Source organism: Corythoichthys intestinalis, chromosome 16 (assembly GCF_030265065.1).
Source record: "Corythoichthys intestinalis isolate RoL2023-P3 chromosome 16, ASM3026506v1, whole genome shotgun sequence".
In the NCBI taxonomy this organism is placed as follows: domain Eukaryota; kingdom Metazoa; phylum Chordata; class Actinopteri; order Syngnathiformes; family Syngnathidae; genus Corythoichthys; species Corythoichthys intestinalis.
This window is the reverse complement of record NC_080410.1, coordinates 7,449,621-7,468,510: the sequence shown is the minus strand read 5'-3', so window position 1 is coordinate 7,468,510 and position 18,890 is coordinate 7,449,621. Positions and strand designations below refer to the sequence as shown.

The 18,890-nt window shown below is 39.1% G+C and overlaps 1 protein-coding gene across 2 annotated transcripts in view; it reads right to left on the bottom strand.

The window, feature by feature from the left end:
- The window catches only part of LOC130932156 (fas-binding factor 1-like), a 61,295-nt gene that overhangs the window by 10,877 nt on the left and 31,528 nt on the right, over nt 1-18,890 (bottom strand). Inside the window, exons 15-22 of one of the 2 annotated variants that reach the window (XM_057861600.1) lie at nt 15,817-15,869; nt 15,695-15,742; nt 15,447-15,575; nt 11,816-11,916; nt 11,520-11,726; nt 8,933-9,040; nt 2,909-3,048; nt 2,718-2,836 (exon numbers count right to left, since the gene is read on the bottom strand). In XM_057861600.1, the coding sequence (XP_057717583.1) occupies nt 2,718-2,836; nt 2,909-3,048; nt 8,933-9,040; nt 11,520-11,726; nt 11,816-11,916; nt 15,447-15,575; nt 15,695-15,742; nt 15,817-15,869 (905 nt within the window). Of the gene's footprint in view, nt 1-2,717; nt 3,049-8,932; nt 9,041-11,519; nt 11,727-11,815; nt 11,917-15,446; nt 15,576-15,694; nt 15,743-15,816; nt 15,870-18,890 lie in introns of both variants that reach the window. The other variant, XM_057861599.1, reaches the window with a different exon arrangement.

The following is an 18,890-nucleotide window of genomic DNA, read 5'->3' as shown; positions in this document are numbered from 1 at the left end:
CCCGACTATCCTTGCAAACTTGTTCTTACCAGGTCTGCTATTCACCCAGCTGATGAGGTATCCACTGCCTTTAGCAGCCTCATCTAACTCCTTTTTTTTATCCCTCAATCTCCCTTCCCTACGACGCATGTCTATGTAATGAAATATAAATATTTAAAAAAACAAACAGACTCCCCGGTGGCTTTTAGTTTTAAAGCTTTCTTAATTTCTTTCTCACTCAATAACGATGGAGTTAGATTTGTGTTTTTATTATTCAATCAAAAAACAAAGTTACTTCTATCAAAAACAAAGTTGCTTCAATCAAAATACAGTATATACTTTTAATCCCAAAAAGTAGCTTCAATAAAAAAAAAAAGTTTTTGATTGCAATAATAAATTTGAGACAAAAAAAGCATTTGAAAACTATTTTTCTTGATTGAAACAAATGTTTCCATTTAAGTAATGTTTTGCGTTTGGGCCACATTTTGGCTAGGACATTTGTGTCTTTATTATTCAATCAAATAAGTTGCTTCAAACAAAAAAATATATATAAAAAGAAAAACTTTGCACATGTGCCAATCACCGTTTACCAAAGCCTGAGAGGGTTTGAGTAGACTCACTATGAAGCTTTTAATAAAGCCAAGCATTTTCTAACTACTTTATTCTTGTTTAAAAATAATTCGGTGGGGCAGTATGTATCTTTTTTCCAATGTAAAAGCTGAATAAATGCATTGAACACGCACCAAAAAAATGGGGGGGGGGGGGGGGGCGCTACTTCGCGGTTTTCACTTATTGCGGCGGGTTCTGGTCCCCATTAACCGCGAAAAACGAGGGATCCCTGTATTTCTGAAAAGCTTTAAGAAGCAGGACTCATTCCCACCACTCGTCGGGCCGCTGTTGTGCCGACACCGGCCGTCAGCTCAAATCCAAGCCGAAAATAACGCGTCTCCGGCGGACGACGGGAGCGATGTGAGGCGCCCCCTCCATCCGAGAGAATGCCGCTTAATTTGACTCAACAGTGTGTTTCTTCGTTTATATTACCGTTAAATACACAAGCTTGACGCCAATTTAACGGGAGCTATTTTTTTTCATGGGAGATTTGGCTAGCTCTGGCAGTGTTCAACGCAAGCTGCAACGAATGGCAGTAACTTTTTTATATCGCAAAACGTGAAAACGATTGAAACCATTACTCACCAAATTCAATCTGCTGGCAAATACAGGCAAGTGTGTATGCTGCGCTCTGGTCTGCCCCGATGTGGATAAGGCCTGCTTTTTAGCTTTGCAATGCAACCGAAGGCTCTCCGAGCACTCCATGTACACGCGTAAGGAGTGCGCGCGTTTGGAATAATGGAACGCAGCTTGGGCCGATGATTGGTTCTCGTCAGCGAAGCATCTAGAAGGATTTGCTGACTGTGTTCTTAAGTGCTCAGTTTACGTAATAAGTTAATCACATGATGATAATAATAATAATTAAATAAAACCTCCCAGCCCCCCCCCCTCCTCCCAAAAAGAATTTCTCCTCGGATCTACGCAATTCACGTAGGTCGCCCTTTTTGACTTCAAAACGGCGAATTTCGCCGAAAGGTGAGAGATTTTCATGCCTGATGTGAGACTCAATATCAGGAGGACCAAGGAGTTGGCGGTAGTCTATAGGAGGAACAGGGGGTCCCCTGCCCGAGTCATCATCCAGGGGGAGGAGGTATAGACAGTGAACTCATACTAGTACCTTGGGGTTAAGCCTGTCACGATATGCAATAAGGCAATTTAACGCAAAGGTAAATGAAAAATTACGACGGTATTTTTCCCAGCTGCGATTTATCGCTTCGTGCGTACATACATTTGTGCGTGCGTTTTTGCATGTGTTGCATGCACTCAGCACACGTGCATGTTGATTTCATATGAGACTTCCAGTTCCTTTCACAGAGGTTTATTGGTCATCAACCCCACCGTAGAAGTAAAGTTTTCCAAAACACCAACTTGGTGACACTTCAAAGTTCATACACAAAAACACTCTGGTTTACAGCATTTGCAAACGATGCGATGAAACGAAAAAAATCTATTACTGACACCACATGCATGACGCAATTGAAGACAATCGTAATTTTTTTTTTTTTTACCTAGTGTAAAGCCTACAGTTAGTGGCTTAGCAAATGTACTTCTGCTGAATATTTAAAATAAAAGCATGTCACGTTCAACATGTGAATAAAGTTAATCATGAGTTAATCTCATATAATTCAGGCATATGGAAGATATATGGAGAATGTCATTGTGAGTGACGTACGGCAATGTTAGAAAGAAAAAAACACCAAAAAAATGTCGATAAAAAGCTACCTCTGGATCAGGTAGGCTCTTTTTCCCCGTCTTTTTCAGCCCTCTTCACTCAAGCCATCCCTTTAACTGAACATTTGTATATTCTTCACATCTTTACCAGTGAATTTTGCACCAGGGACATAGTTTTCAGACAGAATTGGTAGGCTTAGCACAGTAGACATCTCGTTCCTACACAATTTACATGCGTCTAGCATGAGTGACACGGGCGAGTTTGACCCCCGTATCAACAGTTGCTAGTTTCATGAATGAGCAAAAGTGACGTGTTACATGCGGTACGCCATTGTTCATGAAACAAAGTCTATGACGGTCACATTGTCACACACCCCTTTTTCTCTCGTGACTCAATTTTGGGTCATAACAGAAGAAAACAAACCAAGGCAAGTGAGTCATGGTACAACAAGACTTACCTTCTCAATTTGTCTCTGCTGTTCATTGATCTGAGTGTCCATCCTGGAGATGATTTCTTTAAGATATGCCTTCTCCTCAGCCATCACTTTCTGCTGTTGAGTCAAACGCTCCTGCATTACTGAAACAAAAAGTTTGTGATTAAACAGTAGTTTTAAGTGCACCTTGAAGGTTGTGGGTGTGAGGTGCATACTTTGAAGCTGCTCATCTCTGTGCCTCGCCCCTTGCTCCAAACCATGGGTTGTGTGTTCATGCCTGCTCTCGACCAAAGAGGAAAGATCTCCAAGACGACAGGAAAACTGTTCCATCTTCTCTATTACTAGTGTCAGAGACCTAGACAAACGTGGCATATTGTAGTCTTAAAATCCTGCTCACCATAAAAATAAAAATTACTTTTAAAACAGTACGTAAATACGTACTATTGTCACAATGCTACAATATTCAACTCTAATTTTTAAAACTCTTTTGAAAGATTTTATCATTGGTAGAAGTACATCCATTTGAACTGGGAGGTCACCCTCCCAATTCGAATGGATTGGACGTCTAACACCATCAAAATCAGCCAATGAGTTAAGATGGAAAATTAAAAACATCCTCCAATACTATGAAGAGTACTGCAACATCAAACTAACGGAGTATCAATAATTTTGCGATCAAATATCGTGTCATTTGTGTTTTGATACTTCGATATTTTTCGACATTTCTGACGCTATGCTTAAGTAAAATATTAATACTCAGGCTTGGAAATGGTTACCAATTTTAATCTCGATCGTGTGAGATTATTATTATAAAGAATGCAATTAATCACAAACTCAAATGTAGTATTTAGCAACAGTTTTATTTTAAATGTACTTCAATATTAATAAGATAATGAATATTAACTCATGAACTTAAACAGTTCATTTAACACGAACAGTGTCAAGATGTGTGCAGTCCCGGACAAAAGTTTTGTCCCTTATCCATTTTGTAGAAACAATTGCTAATAACCTGACTTTTAATTATTCAATTGGTTTCAGAAATGGCTCATATGAAAGCTAAGACCCTCCCAAATGATGATGAATGTACAAAAATATATTTGTTTTACTGAAAAAAGATTTATCATTTAATGAAGACATAAAGGTCAAATTTTGGAAAGATAAAAGTTTTGTCGCCTACAGAAAGTAGTGTGAAAATTAACAAAAAATGTACTTCAAATACAAAAATATGTTACATAACATAAGCGAATTAAGTAGTGGTGCTGTGAGATCCAAATTTAATATTTTGTACGACTTCCATGGGCTTTGGCAAGGATTCATACTATTTATTGATGAAGTCATCAGGAACATCAAAGAAAGCAGTCTTGCATTCCTTCCAGAGTTCATCAACATTCTTGGGTTTCGTCTTCAATGTTTCCTCTTTCATCCTAACCCAGACACGCTCAATGATGTTCATATCTGGTGACTGTGCTGGCCAGTCCTGGAGGATCTTGATCTTCTTTGCCTTGAGGAACTTTGAGGTAGAGATTGAAGTATGCGATAGAGCACCATCCTGCTGCAGAATTTGTCGCTTTTTATGGTTAGGAATGTAAGACGCAGCTAAGATTTTTTTTTGATATGTCAGACTATTTACAGTGCCTTGCAAAAGTATTCGGCCCCCTTGAACCTTGCAACCTTTCGCCACATTTCAGGCTTCAAACATAAAGATATAAAATTTTAATTTTTTGTCAAGAATCAACAACAAGTGGGACACAATCGTGAAGAGGAACAAAATTTATTGGATAATTTAAACTTTTTTAACAAATAAAAAACTGAAAAGTGGGGCGTGCAATATTATTCGGCCCCCTTGCGTTAATACTTTGTAGCGCCACCTTTTGCTCCAATTACAGCTGCAAGTCGCTTGGGGTATGTTTCTATCAGTTTTGCACATCGAGAGACTGACATTCTTGCCCATTCTTCCTTGCAAAACAGCTCGAGCTCAGTGAGGTTGGATGGAGAGTGTGAACAGCAGTCTTCAGCTCTTTCCACAGATTCTCGATTGGATTCAGGTCTGGACTTTGACTTGGCCATTCTAACACCTGGATACGTTTATTTTTGAACCATTCCATTGTAGATTTGGCTTTATGTTTTGGATCATTGTCCTGTTGGATGATAAATCTCCGTCCCAGTCTCAGGTCTTGTGCAGATACCAACAGGTTTTCTTCCAGAATGTTCCTGTATTTGGCTGCATCCATCTTGCCGTCAATTTTAACCATCTTCCCTGTCCCTGCTGAAGAAAAGCAGGCCCAAACCATGATGCTGCCACCACCATGTTTGACAGTGGGGATGGTGTGTTCAGGGTGATGAGCTGTGTTGCTTTTACGCCAAACATATCGTTTTGCATTGTGGCCAAAAAGTTCAATTTTGGTTTCATCTGACCAGAGCACCTTCTTCCACATGTTTGGTGTGTCTCCCAGGTGGCTTGTGGCCAACTTTAAACGAGACTTTTTATGGATATCTTTGAGGAATGGCTTTCTTCTTGCCACTCTTCCATAAAGGCCAGATTTGTGCAGTGTACGACTGATTGTTATCCTATGGACAGACTCTCCCACCTCAGCTGTAGATCTCTGCAGTTCATCCAGAGTGATCATGGGCCTCTTGGCTGCATCTCTGATCAGTTTTCTCCTTGTTTGAGAAGAAAGTTTGGAAGGACGGCCGGGTCTTGGTAGATTTGCAGTGGTCTGATGCTCTTTCCATTTCAATATGATGGCTTGCACAGTGCTCCTTGAGATGTTTAAAGCTTGGGAAATCTTTTTGTATCCAAATCCGGCTTTAAACTTCTCCACAACAGTATCTCGGACCTGCCTGGTGTGTTCCTTGGTTTTCATAATGCTCTCTGCACTTTAAACAGAACCCTGAGACTATCACAGAGCAGGTGCATTTTATTTATCATCATCGGTCATTTAGGACAACATTGGCTCATTCAGAGATCCTCACTGAACTTCTGGAGTGAGTTTGCTGCACTGAAAGTAAAGGGGCCGAATAATATTGCACGCCCCACTTTTCAGTTTTTTATTTGTTAAAAAAGTTTAAATTATCCAATAAATGTTGTTCCACTTCACGATTGTGTCCCACTTGTTGTTGATTCTTGACAAAAAAAAATTAAATTTCATATCTTTATGTTTGAAGCCTGAAATGTGGCGAAAGGTTGCAAGATTCAAGGGGGCCGAATACTTTTGCAAGGCACTGTATGTTGCCTTCCACCCTGCAGATCTCTCGCACACCCCCATACTGGATGTAACCCCAGACTATGATTTTGCCACCACCAAACTTCAGTTTTCTGAGTGAATCTCGGATCCATGCGGGCTCCAGTAGGTCTCCTGCAATATTTGCGTTGACTGTGGTGTAATTCAGTGGAAGATTCATCTGACAAATCCACCTTTTGCCACTTTTCCAGTGTCCATCCTTTTGACAGGCTGTTTGGCCTTGGCAATTACCACACGGTTTTTTAATTGTCTGCACCCTGAGAGATTTGCAGGGTGAAATATCAACAAATCTTAGCTGCCGCTTACATTCCTAACCATAAAAAGGGACAAATTCTGCAGCAGGATGGTGCTCCATCGCATACTTCAATCCCTACCTCAAAATTCCTCATGGCAAAGAAGATCAAGATCCTCCAGCACTGGCCAGGCCAGGCCCCAGACATGAACATCATTGAGCATGCGTTTGTGGTATATCTCCTGCCTTTCACTGTTAGCATTTTGACGAGGCAGCGAGGCTATGTTGCGCTCGCATGGTAATACACGTGACCAGTTTTTTTTTTCCCGATGAGCAAACGTGAGATGTGATGTCACTCCCAAACTCAAGAGCAATATTATCTATTCAAATGCTCTTCGTACATGACTACAGTATTCTTCATTCTACATACAATATGAGGCAAAAACAAAATAGTAACGCACAGGCACTAAGGAAACTAACTTTAATCAGATTACTGACTTGGATAAATGGACTTGTTAGATTGGTCGTTACTGAAAGAAAGTAGTCACATTACAGTAATACGTTACGCGTTACGCGTTACTGACAACACTGATGATAATGAAGTCAAAAGTAGTATTAGCATACTTTGATTATAAACTTACCGTCATATTAATGAAATATTAACTCACTATGAGTTGAAAGGAATAATCCATACATACTAGGGATGTCCCGATCCAATCACATGATCGGAAATCAGGCCGATCGTACCATTTTTCAGAGGATCGGAATCGGGCAAAAAAGATGGGGTTTTTAATTTTAAAAAATATATATATATTTATGTTTTTCTGCTTCATGCTCGTACAGCCTCTCACCCTCCCTCCTGCTGCTTTTCTTGCTCACCAGTGGAGCTGGCTTGGTACTTTAAGTTAAACATGATTGACAGGTGTGTGGCTTTGATCTGGTGAGAGAAAGGCTCGGTAGCTCTACAATCAAAGGCAAAAATGTGTTAATGATTGTTTAGTCAATCTTCGTTGTCATGAGGCTGTTCGTGGCAGCGTGAGTGAATTTGAGTGAAGCATCTAATAAAGACAAGCATTTTTCTACGTTATTCTTGTGTGTGTAAGCGTGTGTTTTCTCTGGATTCCGGCAACATCCCGAAAAACATTGCATGGTATGCTGATTGAACATTCCAAATTGTTCGTAGGTGTGAGTGTTTGCGTGAATAGTTGAAGGTCTATATAACCCCTGCGACTGGCTGGGAACATGTTCAGGGTGTACTCCGCCTTCTGCCTGGAGTTAGCCGTAATAGGCTCCAGCACCCCCGCAACCAGTGTTTTTAATCTTACTTTTAAAAAAGTAATTCATTAAAGTTACAAATTACTTCTCCCAAAAACTAATTTAGTAACTCGGTTACCTGAATGTAGAGTAATTAGTTACTTGGCAAAGTAACTGATTTTACTTTTGATGTTTTTTTTCCCATTAAAAAAAAAACCAACAAAAAAAACAAGTCACATTATGTGAAGTTCAAAGCCTAGCCCAATTGTTTACCCAAAACTTTACACAGGAGTATTGTGGATATTGCGATAACTAGATAGTAACCTCTACTATGTTTGGAAGTCACTTAATGTTTTGAATCAACCGTTAAAGTTGTTAAAATTGCTCCCGTTATTGCATAACAGTAGTTCCCTTCTACTTTCGACATGTGAAAGTTTTAAAACTGTTTCATCATTTAAAGATAAATTCAAGTCAAGACTTTGCCGAATGAGTATTTTAGATTAAAAGTTATTAAGGTTCGCTAGGAAGGTTCTCTACAACAGAGCCTTCCTGAGAAGTCTACTGCTTTAAGATGGCGGCTACTTACCAACGCCGGCAAGTCTGTCATTTCGCATCTAGTTCATATACATGCGATATCTAGCATAGCATCATGTGTGCGTAGTTTGCACAGTCAGGCATTATTGGAGCCACCTAGCTTAGCATCGTGTTTGCAACGGTGTCACAACTCCCTCTTTCCGACTCCCGCTCTTCTCTCTCCGTGTCTGGCAGACTTTTCTCACGTCATTCAACCAACGTAGTAACGCAAAGTAACACACGCCATTACATCCTCAGTAACTGTAGCGGCGTTGCAAAGAGAAGAAATGTAATTAATTAGATTACTCACTACTGAAAAAAATAACGCCGTTAGTAATGCCGTTATAATCCGTTAATGCCGTTATTAACAACACTGTCCGCAACCCTCGTGAGGATAAGCAGTTCAGAGGATGAATGAATTACATGAATGTTATGGAGAGTGATTATTATTATGGCATTAAATGTGATGCAATAAAAAATGTGGGTGCACCTTAAGAAAAAAGTTAGGCGCACCTGTGCCAGCAATGCTACAAGTGTGGAGCCTTGGCAATATATACTATATCGCAATAGTAATTTTTTCCAATATGGTTCAGGCCTAATTTATATTTTTTGTTACTTTTCAAGGGCTAAAACATAACAAAATAATCCAGAAATACAATAGCATTGCCAAAAGATACAAAAATATATACATTTTAGACTGCAAGATTCCTGGAAAAAGCAAAAGTGGAAGTACTGTAAAAAGTACAGTACTGTAACATGTTTGGAACTTTTGTTAAAGTAAAAAAAAAAAACTTTTGGTTTCGGATCAGGATTCAGTCTCGGCAGATTCTCAAAATCAGGTGAATGATTCGGACGCAAAAATATGCGCTCAAGACATCACTAATACATACACACATATACATTTATACTTGTCCTAATAAATACAGTACATGCCGGACCTGGTCTCAGATGTTGCACTTGTTACTGCATCAATCTCTTCTTCTTTTAGCCTTTTCAGCCTATTGACATGGTCTTCATGGTCTTTCTTCATCTCTGTGATAGATTTCCTAAATATAAAAAAAAAGCAAATGTTAAGAAGCAACATGAAAGAGGTACTACAATGCAAATCAAGCCCCTTCAACATCTGGGTACCTTCCGAAACTAGAGATCGACCGATAGTTTTTCAGGACCGATACCGATTATTAGTAGTTAGAGGGGCCAACAACCGATTTTTGGAGCAGATATTCATTTGCAGTAAAAGTGTGAAAAAAAAAATAACAATGCAAACACTGAACTTCATTGAAATGACTAAATCATGTTTATTGAATCACACCAATAAAAAACAATAGCTCCAGAAGTGCAGTGTTTGGGTCGTGTCACTCATGTGAGAAGTGCTGCGCCGCTCTCTCTCTCTCTCTCCTCACGGTAGTTTCAGATGGAACTCAAACTAGGCTGCCCTCCATCTTGCTTGTTTGGAAACACGGTAAGATTTGTTTTCTTATCTTGGCAAGAGAGAATATGCAATTCCTTTAAAGGTCTATGCTGAGTGATCATCAGACACTAAATGTAACTCCATGCATTAGCGTAGCATTCGGGTTAGCATTGGCCACTTGGCTTTTCTGATCAATATAAATCAAGAGGACAGCTACAGACCCTGACAAAAGTCTTGTTGCTTATGCATTTTGTAGAAACAATTGCTAATAACCTGACTTTTAATTATTCAATTGGTTTCAGAAATGGCTCATATGAAAGCTAAGACCCTCCCAAATGATGTTGAATGTACAAAAATATATTTCTTTCCCTGAAAAAAGATTTATCATTTATTGAAGACATGAAGGTCAAATTTTGGCAAGACAAAAGTTTTGTCGCCTACAGAAAGTAGTGTGAAAATTGAACAAAAAATGTACTTCAAATAAAAAAATATGCTACATAACATAAGCGAATTAAGTAGTGGTGCTGTGAGATCCAAATTTAATATTTTGTATGACTTCCATGGGCTTTGGCAAGGATTCATATAATTTATTGATTAAGTCATTAGGAACATCAAAGAAAGCACTCTTGCATGCCTCCCAGAGTTCATCAACATTCTTGGGTTTCGTCTTCCATGCTTCCTCTTTCATCCTAACCCAGCTCAATGATGTTCATATCAGGTGACTGGGCTGGCCAGTCCTGTAAAATCTTGATCTTCTTCGCCTTGAGGAACTTTTGAGGTAGAAATTGAAGTATGCGACGGAGCACCATCCTGCTGCAGAATTTGTCGCTTTTTATGGTTAGGAACGTAAGAGGCAGCTAAGATTTGCTGATATTTCAGACTTTTTATGTTGCCTTCTATCCTGCAGATCTCTCGCACACCCCCATATTGGATGTAACCCCAGACCATGATTTTGCCACCACCAAACTTCAGTGTTTTCTGAGTGAATCTATGATCCATGCAGACTCCAGTAGGTCTCCTGCAATATTTGCGGCGACTGTGGTGTAATACAATTGAAGATTCATCAGAAAAATCCAACTTTTGCCACTTTTCCAGCATCCATCCTTTTGACAGGCTGTGGGCCTTGGCAAATGCCACACAGTTTTTTAATTGTCTGCACCCTGGTGCATAAAAAGTCTTGAGTATTTGGTGAAATGGCGTTTATTAGATGCTCTTTATAGTCGACTATTGGATGCTAATTGTAGCCAGCAGAGTCGTCACCTTGGAATGTGTTCGCCAAATATCTCTGACTAGACTCTAAGCATAGCAACAACAACAAAAAAAGCCAGACTTTTCCTGTGTTAAATGCTCGGACTGCTGTATATAAATATTTTTTTTTGTTTGTTTAACATACAGTCTGTGGCTTCTAGGTGGTTTTAATTGAAAATAATGTACTGATTTTCTTGCTGAGTGTGTATGATTATCACCAAGTTGGCGTTGTCCTTGTAGACGCTAAAATATGTGCTCGTCTGTCTATGTTCATTTGAAATTGTTGGAAACCTTTTTTGTTGGATTAAAACAACAACACATTTTTGAGTACGGTAATTGTCGACTAAAACTAAACGTAATTTGTGTGAGATTTCCTCGAATAAAACTAAACGAAGATGAACAAATTTTGAAATGACTAAAATATGACTAAGACGAATATGTATTTTCATCCAAAAGACTAATACAAAAATTAAAAGGGTTGCCAAAAACAACACTGTGATAAAAGAATGCTCATAGTTGTACATACTACTATTGTTGTTCTATATGACTCCTTTGCTCTATAAAAATGACTTTCTTCTGTGAGTGTGTGATGTGATACACCCCCGGATGAGTAGCTGAAGCGGTGCAGTACTTCTGCAAATGGGGATCTTAAATAAACATGAACATCTTTTCAAGACGGCAGCATATTAATAACCTATTGGTATATAAAGTATCGCGATTTATCACCTCATCTATTTATTGTCACGCCCCTAATTGAAATGGTCCAAATTTTTGCTTGGCATAACCAATTATTTATGAGGACATTAGTTCTAAGGTTGTTATCCATATAGTCTACTGATAATTTTGAAACAAAGCACACAAATTACCTCTGTAAATCTCGCAGTCTCTCTAAATCACGGTCTTGGTCTTGTTGGAACTGGGCCAGTTTTCGCTGGTAGTGAGCATGCAGGTCTGAACGTTCCTTCTCATTCGCTCGTGTTAGCGCGGCCAAGCGTTCAATTAGGTCTTCGGTCTCCTGCCGCATCCGTGTCTCCCTCTGGACTGCCGATTCCTCAAGAAGCTTCACGCGTGTCCTGCAAGCAGCACATGAAATGTGTGAATTTCGATTGACACTCAGGAACAAATACATGCATCGAGTTATTTTCTCATGTGGAATTATTACTTGTGTGTATTTTCCATGAGTTCTATATCCTGTGTATATCTCTGCTGTATGCTCGCCAGCAACATCTGGCTGTGATCTCTCTCCAGCTGCAGAGTCTTCACCTTGACAAGAACACATAGCACTTTGAGCTTATGCCGCCATCTATACTGTACAGTGGTATGAAAAAGTATCTGAACCTTTTGGAATTTCTCAGATTTCTGCATAAAATCACCATCAACTGTGATCTGATCTTTGTCATAATCACACAGAGGAAAAACAGTGTCTGCTTTAACTAAAACCACCCAAACATTTATAGGTTTTCATATTTTAATGAGGATAGCATGCAAACAATGACAGAAGGGGGAAACATAAGGAAGTGAACCCTCTGTTTTGGGAGACTTAAAGGGCAATTGAAACCAATCTTTACCAAACAATTTAAGTCAGGTGTGTGCCCAATCAATGATGAGTGGTTTAAAGCTGCCCTGCCCTCTATAAAACACACACCTAGTAAGAATTGTCTTGATGAGAAGCGTTGTCTGATGTGCATCATGACTCTGTCAAAAGAGCTGCCTGAAGACCTGCGATCAAGGATTGTTGATTTGTATAAAGCACAAAATTTTAGATGTGATGGTTCACTTACTTATTTTTCCCCCTTCTGTCATTGTTTGCATACTATCCTCATTAAAATAGGAAAACCTATACATGTTTGGGTGGTTTTAGTTAAAGCAGACACTGTATTTTCATCTGTGTGATTTTGACAAAGATCAAATCACATTTGATTTTGATTTTATGCAGAAATTTGATAAATTCCAAAAGATACTTTTTCATACCAATGTATACTAGAGTATTATCCGAGTTCAAACTATAGGAGGATTTTTTGTGTCGTCATTGTTGACATTTCCCACATTGCAACATGGGTATCTTTGGCAAGAGCCACTGTTGGGTGCCTGATAAAAAGGTTTTTTAAATTCCCAATTCAAGGGAAAGCGAAATATGAAATGAAAAGCTGCGAGCAATCAGGAGATTCAGCGCAGTTTTATCATAATATCATGCATGTTTCATTATTTATCACTTTTCTACATATTAAATGTTGCTCAAATACTTTAAAATTATACAATTGTTAATTTATGGACGTAATTGTGGACTCAGTACATTTGGCATACACTGAACTGCCTTTCATTAAGTTGTGTGGCTAATGAAGGACTAGGAGTGCCTAATTAAATAAATACAAAATTAAATAAATTCTTAAATTTGTCATTAAAGTGTTTCAATATTTATTCATTTATTTCAATATTTATTTTAATCTGTTGTTTTCGTCAACAATGACTATCAGGAAAATATTTCGTCAACAAATTATTCCTGACGATGACGTCACGATGACGCTCTGAAAACGTGCCTTGGAAGACTAAAACATAACGAGATGGATGCCAGTTGTCGTCTGAAGACACGAGAAAGATGAAAATTCGCTATAGTGTCGGTCATAATTCACAAAGTGTGATATTTTCTTATTGTATGTGTAGTTAGCACGCATTTAGCTGAGTTTTGTCATGTCACTCATGTGACGTGCTGCACGTTCCAAACGACCCCCCCACCCCACACACACACTTACACACCAGCCGGTGAGTAAGCCTGTGCCCATTCCAGGCTCCTTTTGTGAAAGGTGTTGCTTGGTAAATTTTGTTTTCTTATCTTGGCTATAAGGCTTGGCTCTGCTATATGCCATGTTGCTTCAGCCTTTAAAGGTACAGTGTATCATAAAAGTGAGCACACCACTCGAATTTCTGCAGAGACTTATATCTTTTCATGGGACAACACTGACAGAATGACACTTTGACACATTGAAAAGTAGTGTGTGTGCAGCTTATATAATAGAGTTAATTTATTTTCCCCTCAAAATAACTCAAAATATAGCCATTAATATCTCACCCCTTAGAACAGGGGTGTCCAAACTTTTTGCAAAGGGGGCCAGATATGGTGTAGTAAAAATGTGGGGGGCTGACGTTCGCTGACATCCTTTACGTAGACAATATATTTAAGCAAATTTTAGCAAGTCATTCTGTGTGTCACATTTGCTTTAAAAAAAAAAAAAAATTAATAATTAATTTAAACAATCTCGCAACTAGCCTCTGTGGCGTTCTCTTTCAACTCTCGGGCTCTTGCGAAGCGACTGTCTCTTTGCAAATCAGGCACACACAGTTGCGTATTTTAGTGAAGAAGTAGTCCAATTTTCACCTATCCTTGAAGTGTCGCCCGTCGCAGTCAACTTTTTTTGATTGTCGCCATTTTTGAAAACTGAAAGTAAAGGGTCACACGGGGTAACATTGCTTAGAGTGCTGCTGCCTTTTAGTGGGTAAATGAGGAGCAGCATTTAGTGTGTAAGCTCCTTCATATGCTGGTAACAGTACTGCTGACCAATTTATTAAGTTTGTGTGCGGGCCAGACGTTATTGATTTTATGACAGAGGCTGGGGGACGGATTAAATTTGACCACGGGCCGCATTTGGCCCCCGGGCCGGACTTTGGAGGCTGGACATGTCTGCCTTAGAAACTACATCCCTAAATGTCCACATTGAGTACTGCTTGTCATTTTCCCTCCAAAATGCCATGTGACTCGTTAGTGTTACTAGGGTCAGGTGTGCATAGGGAGCAGGTGTGTTCACATTTGTAGTGCAGCTCTCACACTTTCTCATACTGGTCACTAAAAGTTCAAACATGGCACCACATGGCAAAGAACTCTCTGAGGATCTTAAAAGACATATTGTTGCGCTAGATGAAGAGGGCCAAGGCTACAAGAAGATTGCCAACACCCTGAAACCGAGCTGCAGCACAGTGGCTAAGATCATCCAGCGTTTTAAAAGAGCAGGGTCCACTCAGAACAGGCCTCGGGTTGGTCGTCCAAAGAAGCTAAGCGCACGTGCTGAGCGTCACATCCAAATGCTTTCTTTGAAAGATTGTCGCAGGAGTGCCGTCAGCATTGCTGCAGAGATTGAAGAGGTGGGGGGGGTCAGCCTGTCAGTGCTCAGACCATATGCCACACTCTACATCAAATTGGTATGCATGGCTGTCACCACAGGAGGAAGCCTCGTCTGAAGACGGTACACAAAAAAGACCGCAAACAGTTTGCTGAAGACATACATGTCAACAAAGCACATGGATTACTGGAACCATGTACTATGGTCTGATGAGACGAAGATTAATTTTTTTTGGTTCCGATGGTCTCAAGCATGTGTGGCGGCGACCAGGTGACGAGTACAAAGATTAGAGTTAAATTCCATTGAGGGAAACATTAACTCCAACATGTACTGTGAAATACCGCAGTGTTTCTGAATGCTAAAGAGTTGCACTTTTGAACTAATTCATTATTTTTTTTCACGCTTTTTATCTGTTTGCTCTACATAATTAAATGTCTGAATGAGTGCTCGTCCTAGACTGGTTATTCCATACTTTTTACTAGGGGTTGTACTTTGTGCCACCAATACATATTTCAAGATTCTAAATCTCCTCCTGTCTTCAGACCTTAAAGTGTTTATATATTGGAGATTTTGCCTGCTTCATAACGACAACATTATAAGGGTAGAGATTTCTTCCCACCCAAACAACAGTGCATATGCCAAAAATATGTCAACAAAGATCCTCCTATAGCATTCGAGTACCTGTCCCTCAAGCTGAATGATGCGTGCTTGTAAATCTTCCCCATTTTCTTGGTGATGCTGCTCATTACGCTTTCGCAGAGCGCCAACATCCAAAGCACCCTGGAGCCCCATTAACTGTGACTGCATCATCTTTCGGACAGGAGCAGTAATCATGTGAAAACAACATTCTTAAACGTATTCCATCAGTCCAAGAACTTCATAGAATGAAATTGGAGCTGAAAACTTTGCTAGGGTGAGCACATCCTTACCTGCTGTTGGACTAACAATTGCTGCAGGCTGTCAGTTGAAAATGGTATCTGCTCACAGGGCAAAATAATTAAAACATAAAACACAGTAATAATAAATAAAAACTATTATAATAAATAAATACCAGTTGCTCGACAGCAGTTGAAGACTTTGGCATTAGGTTTGACTGTGGGAGCCCTGGGGAAAGGGAAAAGTCAATACTGTCAAAGACAACATACTGGCCAGGAATATGAGAAGTAGAAGTAGACAAAAAGTGTTGTCACAATACTAAAACGACCAAAATTTATTTTTAATGAAATCTTTGACGTCCGATCATGTGGCTCTTAAAAACTTAATTCAAACTATTTAAATTAGTTAATCACGAGTAGACGTCCAATCTATTTGAAGTGGGAGGGTGGGAGCGAATGAACGTTTGTAGATCTAGCACCGTCAATGGCAGCCAATGAGTTTAAAAAGAAAACGCAAAAATATGCTTCATTTTTATCAAGAGTCGTTCAAAATCAAATTAACCCCATGACAATAATTTCTGTTGCAAAAATAAATAACTGCATATCAACGGTTTTGCAATCAAATATCATATCCGGAGCCAACATTTCAGTATCGATTATGGGTGAGAAAATATATTGAAATGGTGATGTATCACGATATTTTGTCTCCCAAAAGGTTATTGGTACGTTCCTGCCAAGAATCGATTTATTGTTTTAAAAATGTTTCACTGCATGAAAAAAAGGAAGAAAAAAAGGAACCAACAGGTTGCTACCAAAATGTTTGACTAGAATAGTGTTTGCGTTAGCTCATTGGCTGCCGTTGATGGCCCTTAGACATCCAATCCATTTTGACTGGGAGGGTCAATGATAAATTGGACGTATAGCACCATCAATGGCACTGAAACAGAGTTTTCATAGCCAGTCTTCCTGGTTTTGGGGACATTTATAGGTCACTTCATGTTCGCTTTAGTGCATTTATAGGTCACTTCCTGTTGATTTTGAGTTACTTCATATCCATTTAGGGAAATTCCTGGGTCACTTCCTCTTCGGTAATCAAAAATCAACCGGAAGTGATCTGTAAATCAGTGTTGTTTTCGTCATTGATGACCATAATAAAAACAATTTGTCAACGAAGACTTTTTTTCATGACGGTCACAAGACCATAACGAGCTAAAAATGTGGTTTGGGAGATTAAAACGTAGCAAGCCTAATGCTAATTTTCGTCTGACGAGACCAGAACAAAACGAAAATGCGCAATAGTATCCGTCAAATGTTCACAGTAAGTGACATTTTATGTGTAGATAGCATGCATCATAGCAGTGTCTGGTTGTGTCACTCGTGTGACACAACCAGACTGCTGCACCTCCCCTCACCAGTACAGTGTCCTCTCCACTCTCAAGGCTTGCATGGCAAGATTTGTTTTCTTATCTTGGCCAAAGAGGATATGCAATGATGCTTTAGCCTTTAAAGGTCTGTGCTGAGTGATCATCACACATTAAATGTAACTGGTAGCATTAGCATAGCCTACGCGTTAGCATTATGCTAATGCTAACGGCTAGCGTCCTCTTAAACTCTTGGACAACTTTTTTTCCATACACTTTGTGGCATCCAGGTTGTATAATTAATTGAAAATAATGTACTATTTTTCTGCTGAGTGTGTAATATCACAACGTTGTCCTTGTCGACACTACAACATGTGCTCGTCTGTCAATGTTCATTCGAAATAGTTGGAAACCTTTATTTACTTAATTTTGGAGTAAATTGTTTTAATTTTACAGACGAAACATTTTTAGTAAACGTCGACTAAAACTAGACGAAGAAAAACACATTTTGAGAATACCAAAATATTACTAAGACTAATAAGTATTATCGTCCAAAAGACTCAAATTAAAAGGGCTGCCAAAAACAACACTGCTGTAAATGCCTCAGACTCAACAGGAAATTACCTAGAAATATTGTATATTTAAAAATAATTTCTTGACCCATGTATCAATAATTGTTGTATCGCCATATCATGAGATAATATTTATTATGAGCCTTGTATCGAAAATCGCATGTTAACTTGAGGCACCCAGAGGTTCCCACCCCAAGTATTGATACTTGAATACTTTTGACAACCCTACTCTGTTAAGTCAAATAGTAAATACACTCGTTGACGGGAGTAATACAAAACTGAGTATGTGTTGTGGTAGTTAGCAAAAGAAAACGTTAGATCGAAATTAGCCGTTCTTTTCATTTCGCCCCCCCCCCGCCAGCCAAAATGAATTAGACGTCTCACGCCAGCAATAGACGCCAATGAGACAACAAGGAAAATATAAAAATGTCCTCCATTAACATTTCAATAAAGAGTACTGTGAATTCTAATTTACCCCAAGACAACAAAATTCTGGTAAACATTTCCACAAAACTGTATTTTGAACCTTTATAGACAAGTTTCCAGGGCGAAACATGGGTGGCGCCATCTTTGACAATTTCTGCTCCGAACTTCCAGTTTAGACAGAACAACATGAAGTGCGGCTGAAGTAAGCAGTGTGTTGACAAAGATAAAAAAAACTGCTAAATCAAACCAGAAGAACCCACTGAATCTCCAAAAATGGATTCAGCACGATGTAGATGAGACTCAGAGACTTTCTGTGCTGTGCCTGAACTACTGGAAGCGCATATATGTATTGTTGGAAGTGGAATGTTTTAAACAGCGTCCAGCTTCAAAGCCCCAGTGTGGATCTACCTCGCCATACGCCTTAAATGGAAACCAGCTGCAGACAATAAGTTAAGATGTGATTTAAACCTAAAGATCTACCTAAAATATTGTATGTTTGTTCTTATCACGTCGTTGATAATTCATGGAGAAAAATTATAAACTATGCAGCCTGTGTTGACATGAGGTGTAGATTGATATGCTAGCCACCTGAGTGACCAAAATGAGGTGAAATTAGAAATATTACAGTTGCCGAATGCAGAAGGGCTGACACGGATTTTGTTGTTACAAGGAAATACTACAAGGTATATACGTATAAACAAAAATAGTATGTCATTCTTTTTTATTGCAGATATTGATCGCAATAAAACATTTGGACAACATGATTCCATATCTTGTTTCATTTTAAACAATTGGTGCATGTGCAAAACAGGTCAATAAATCACAATTTCTAAAATTAGAAAAATATAAATGAAGGTGGAGCAAAAGTGAAGCCTTCCCTCATCATCAAAG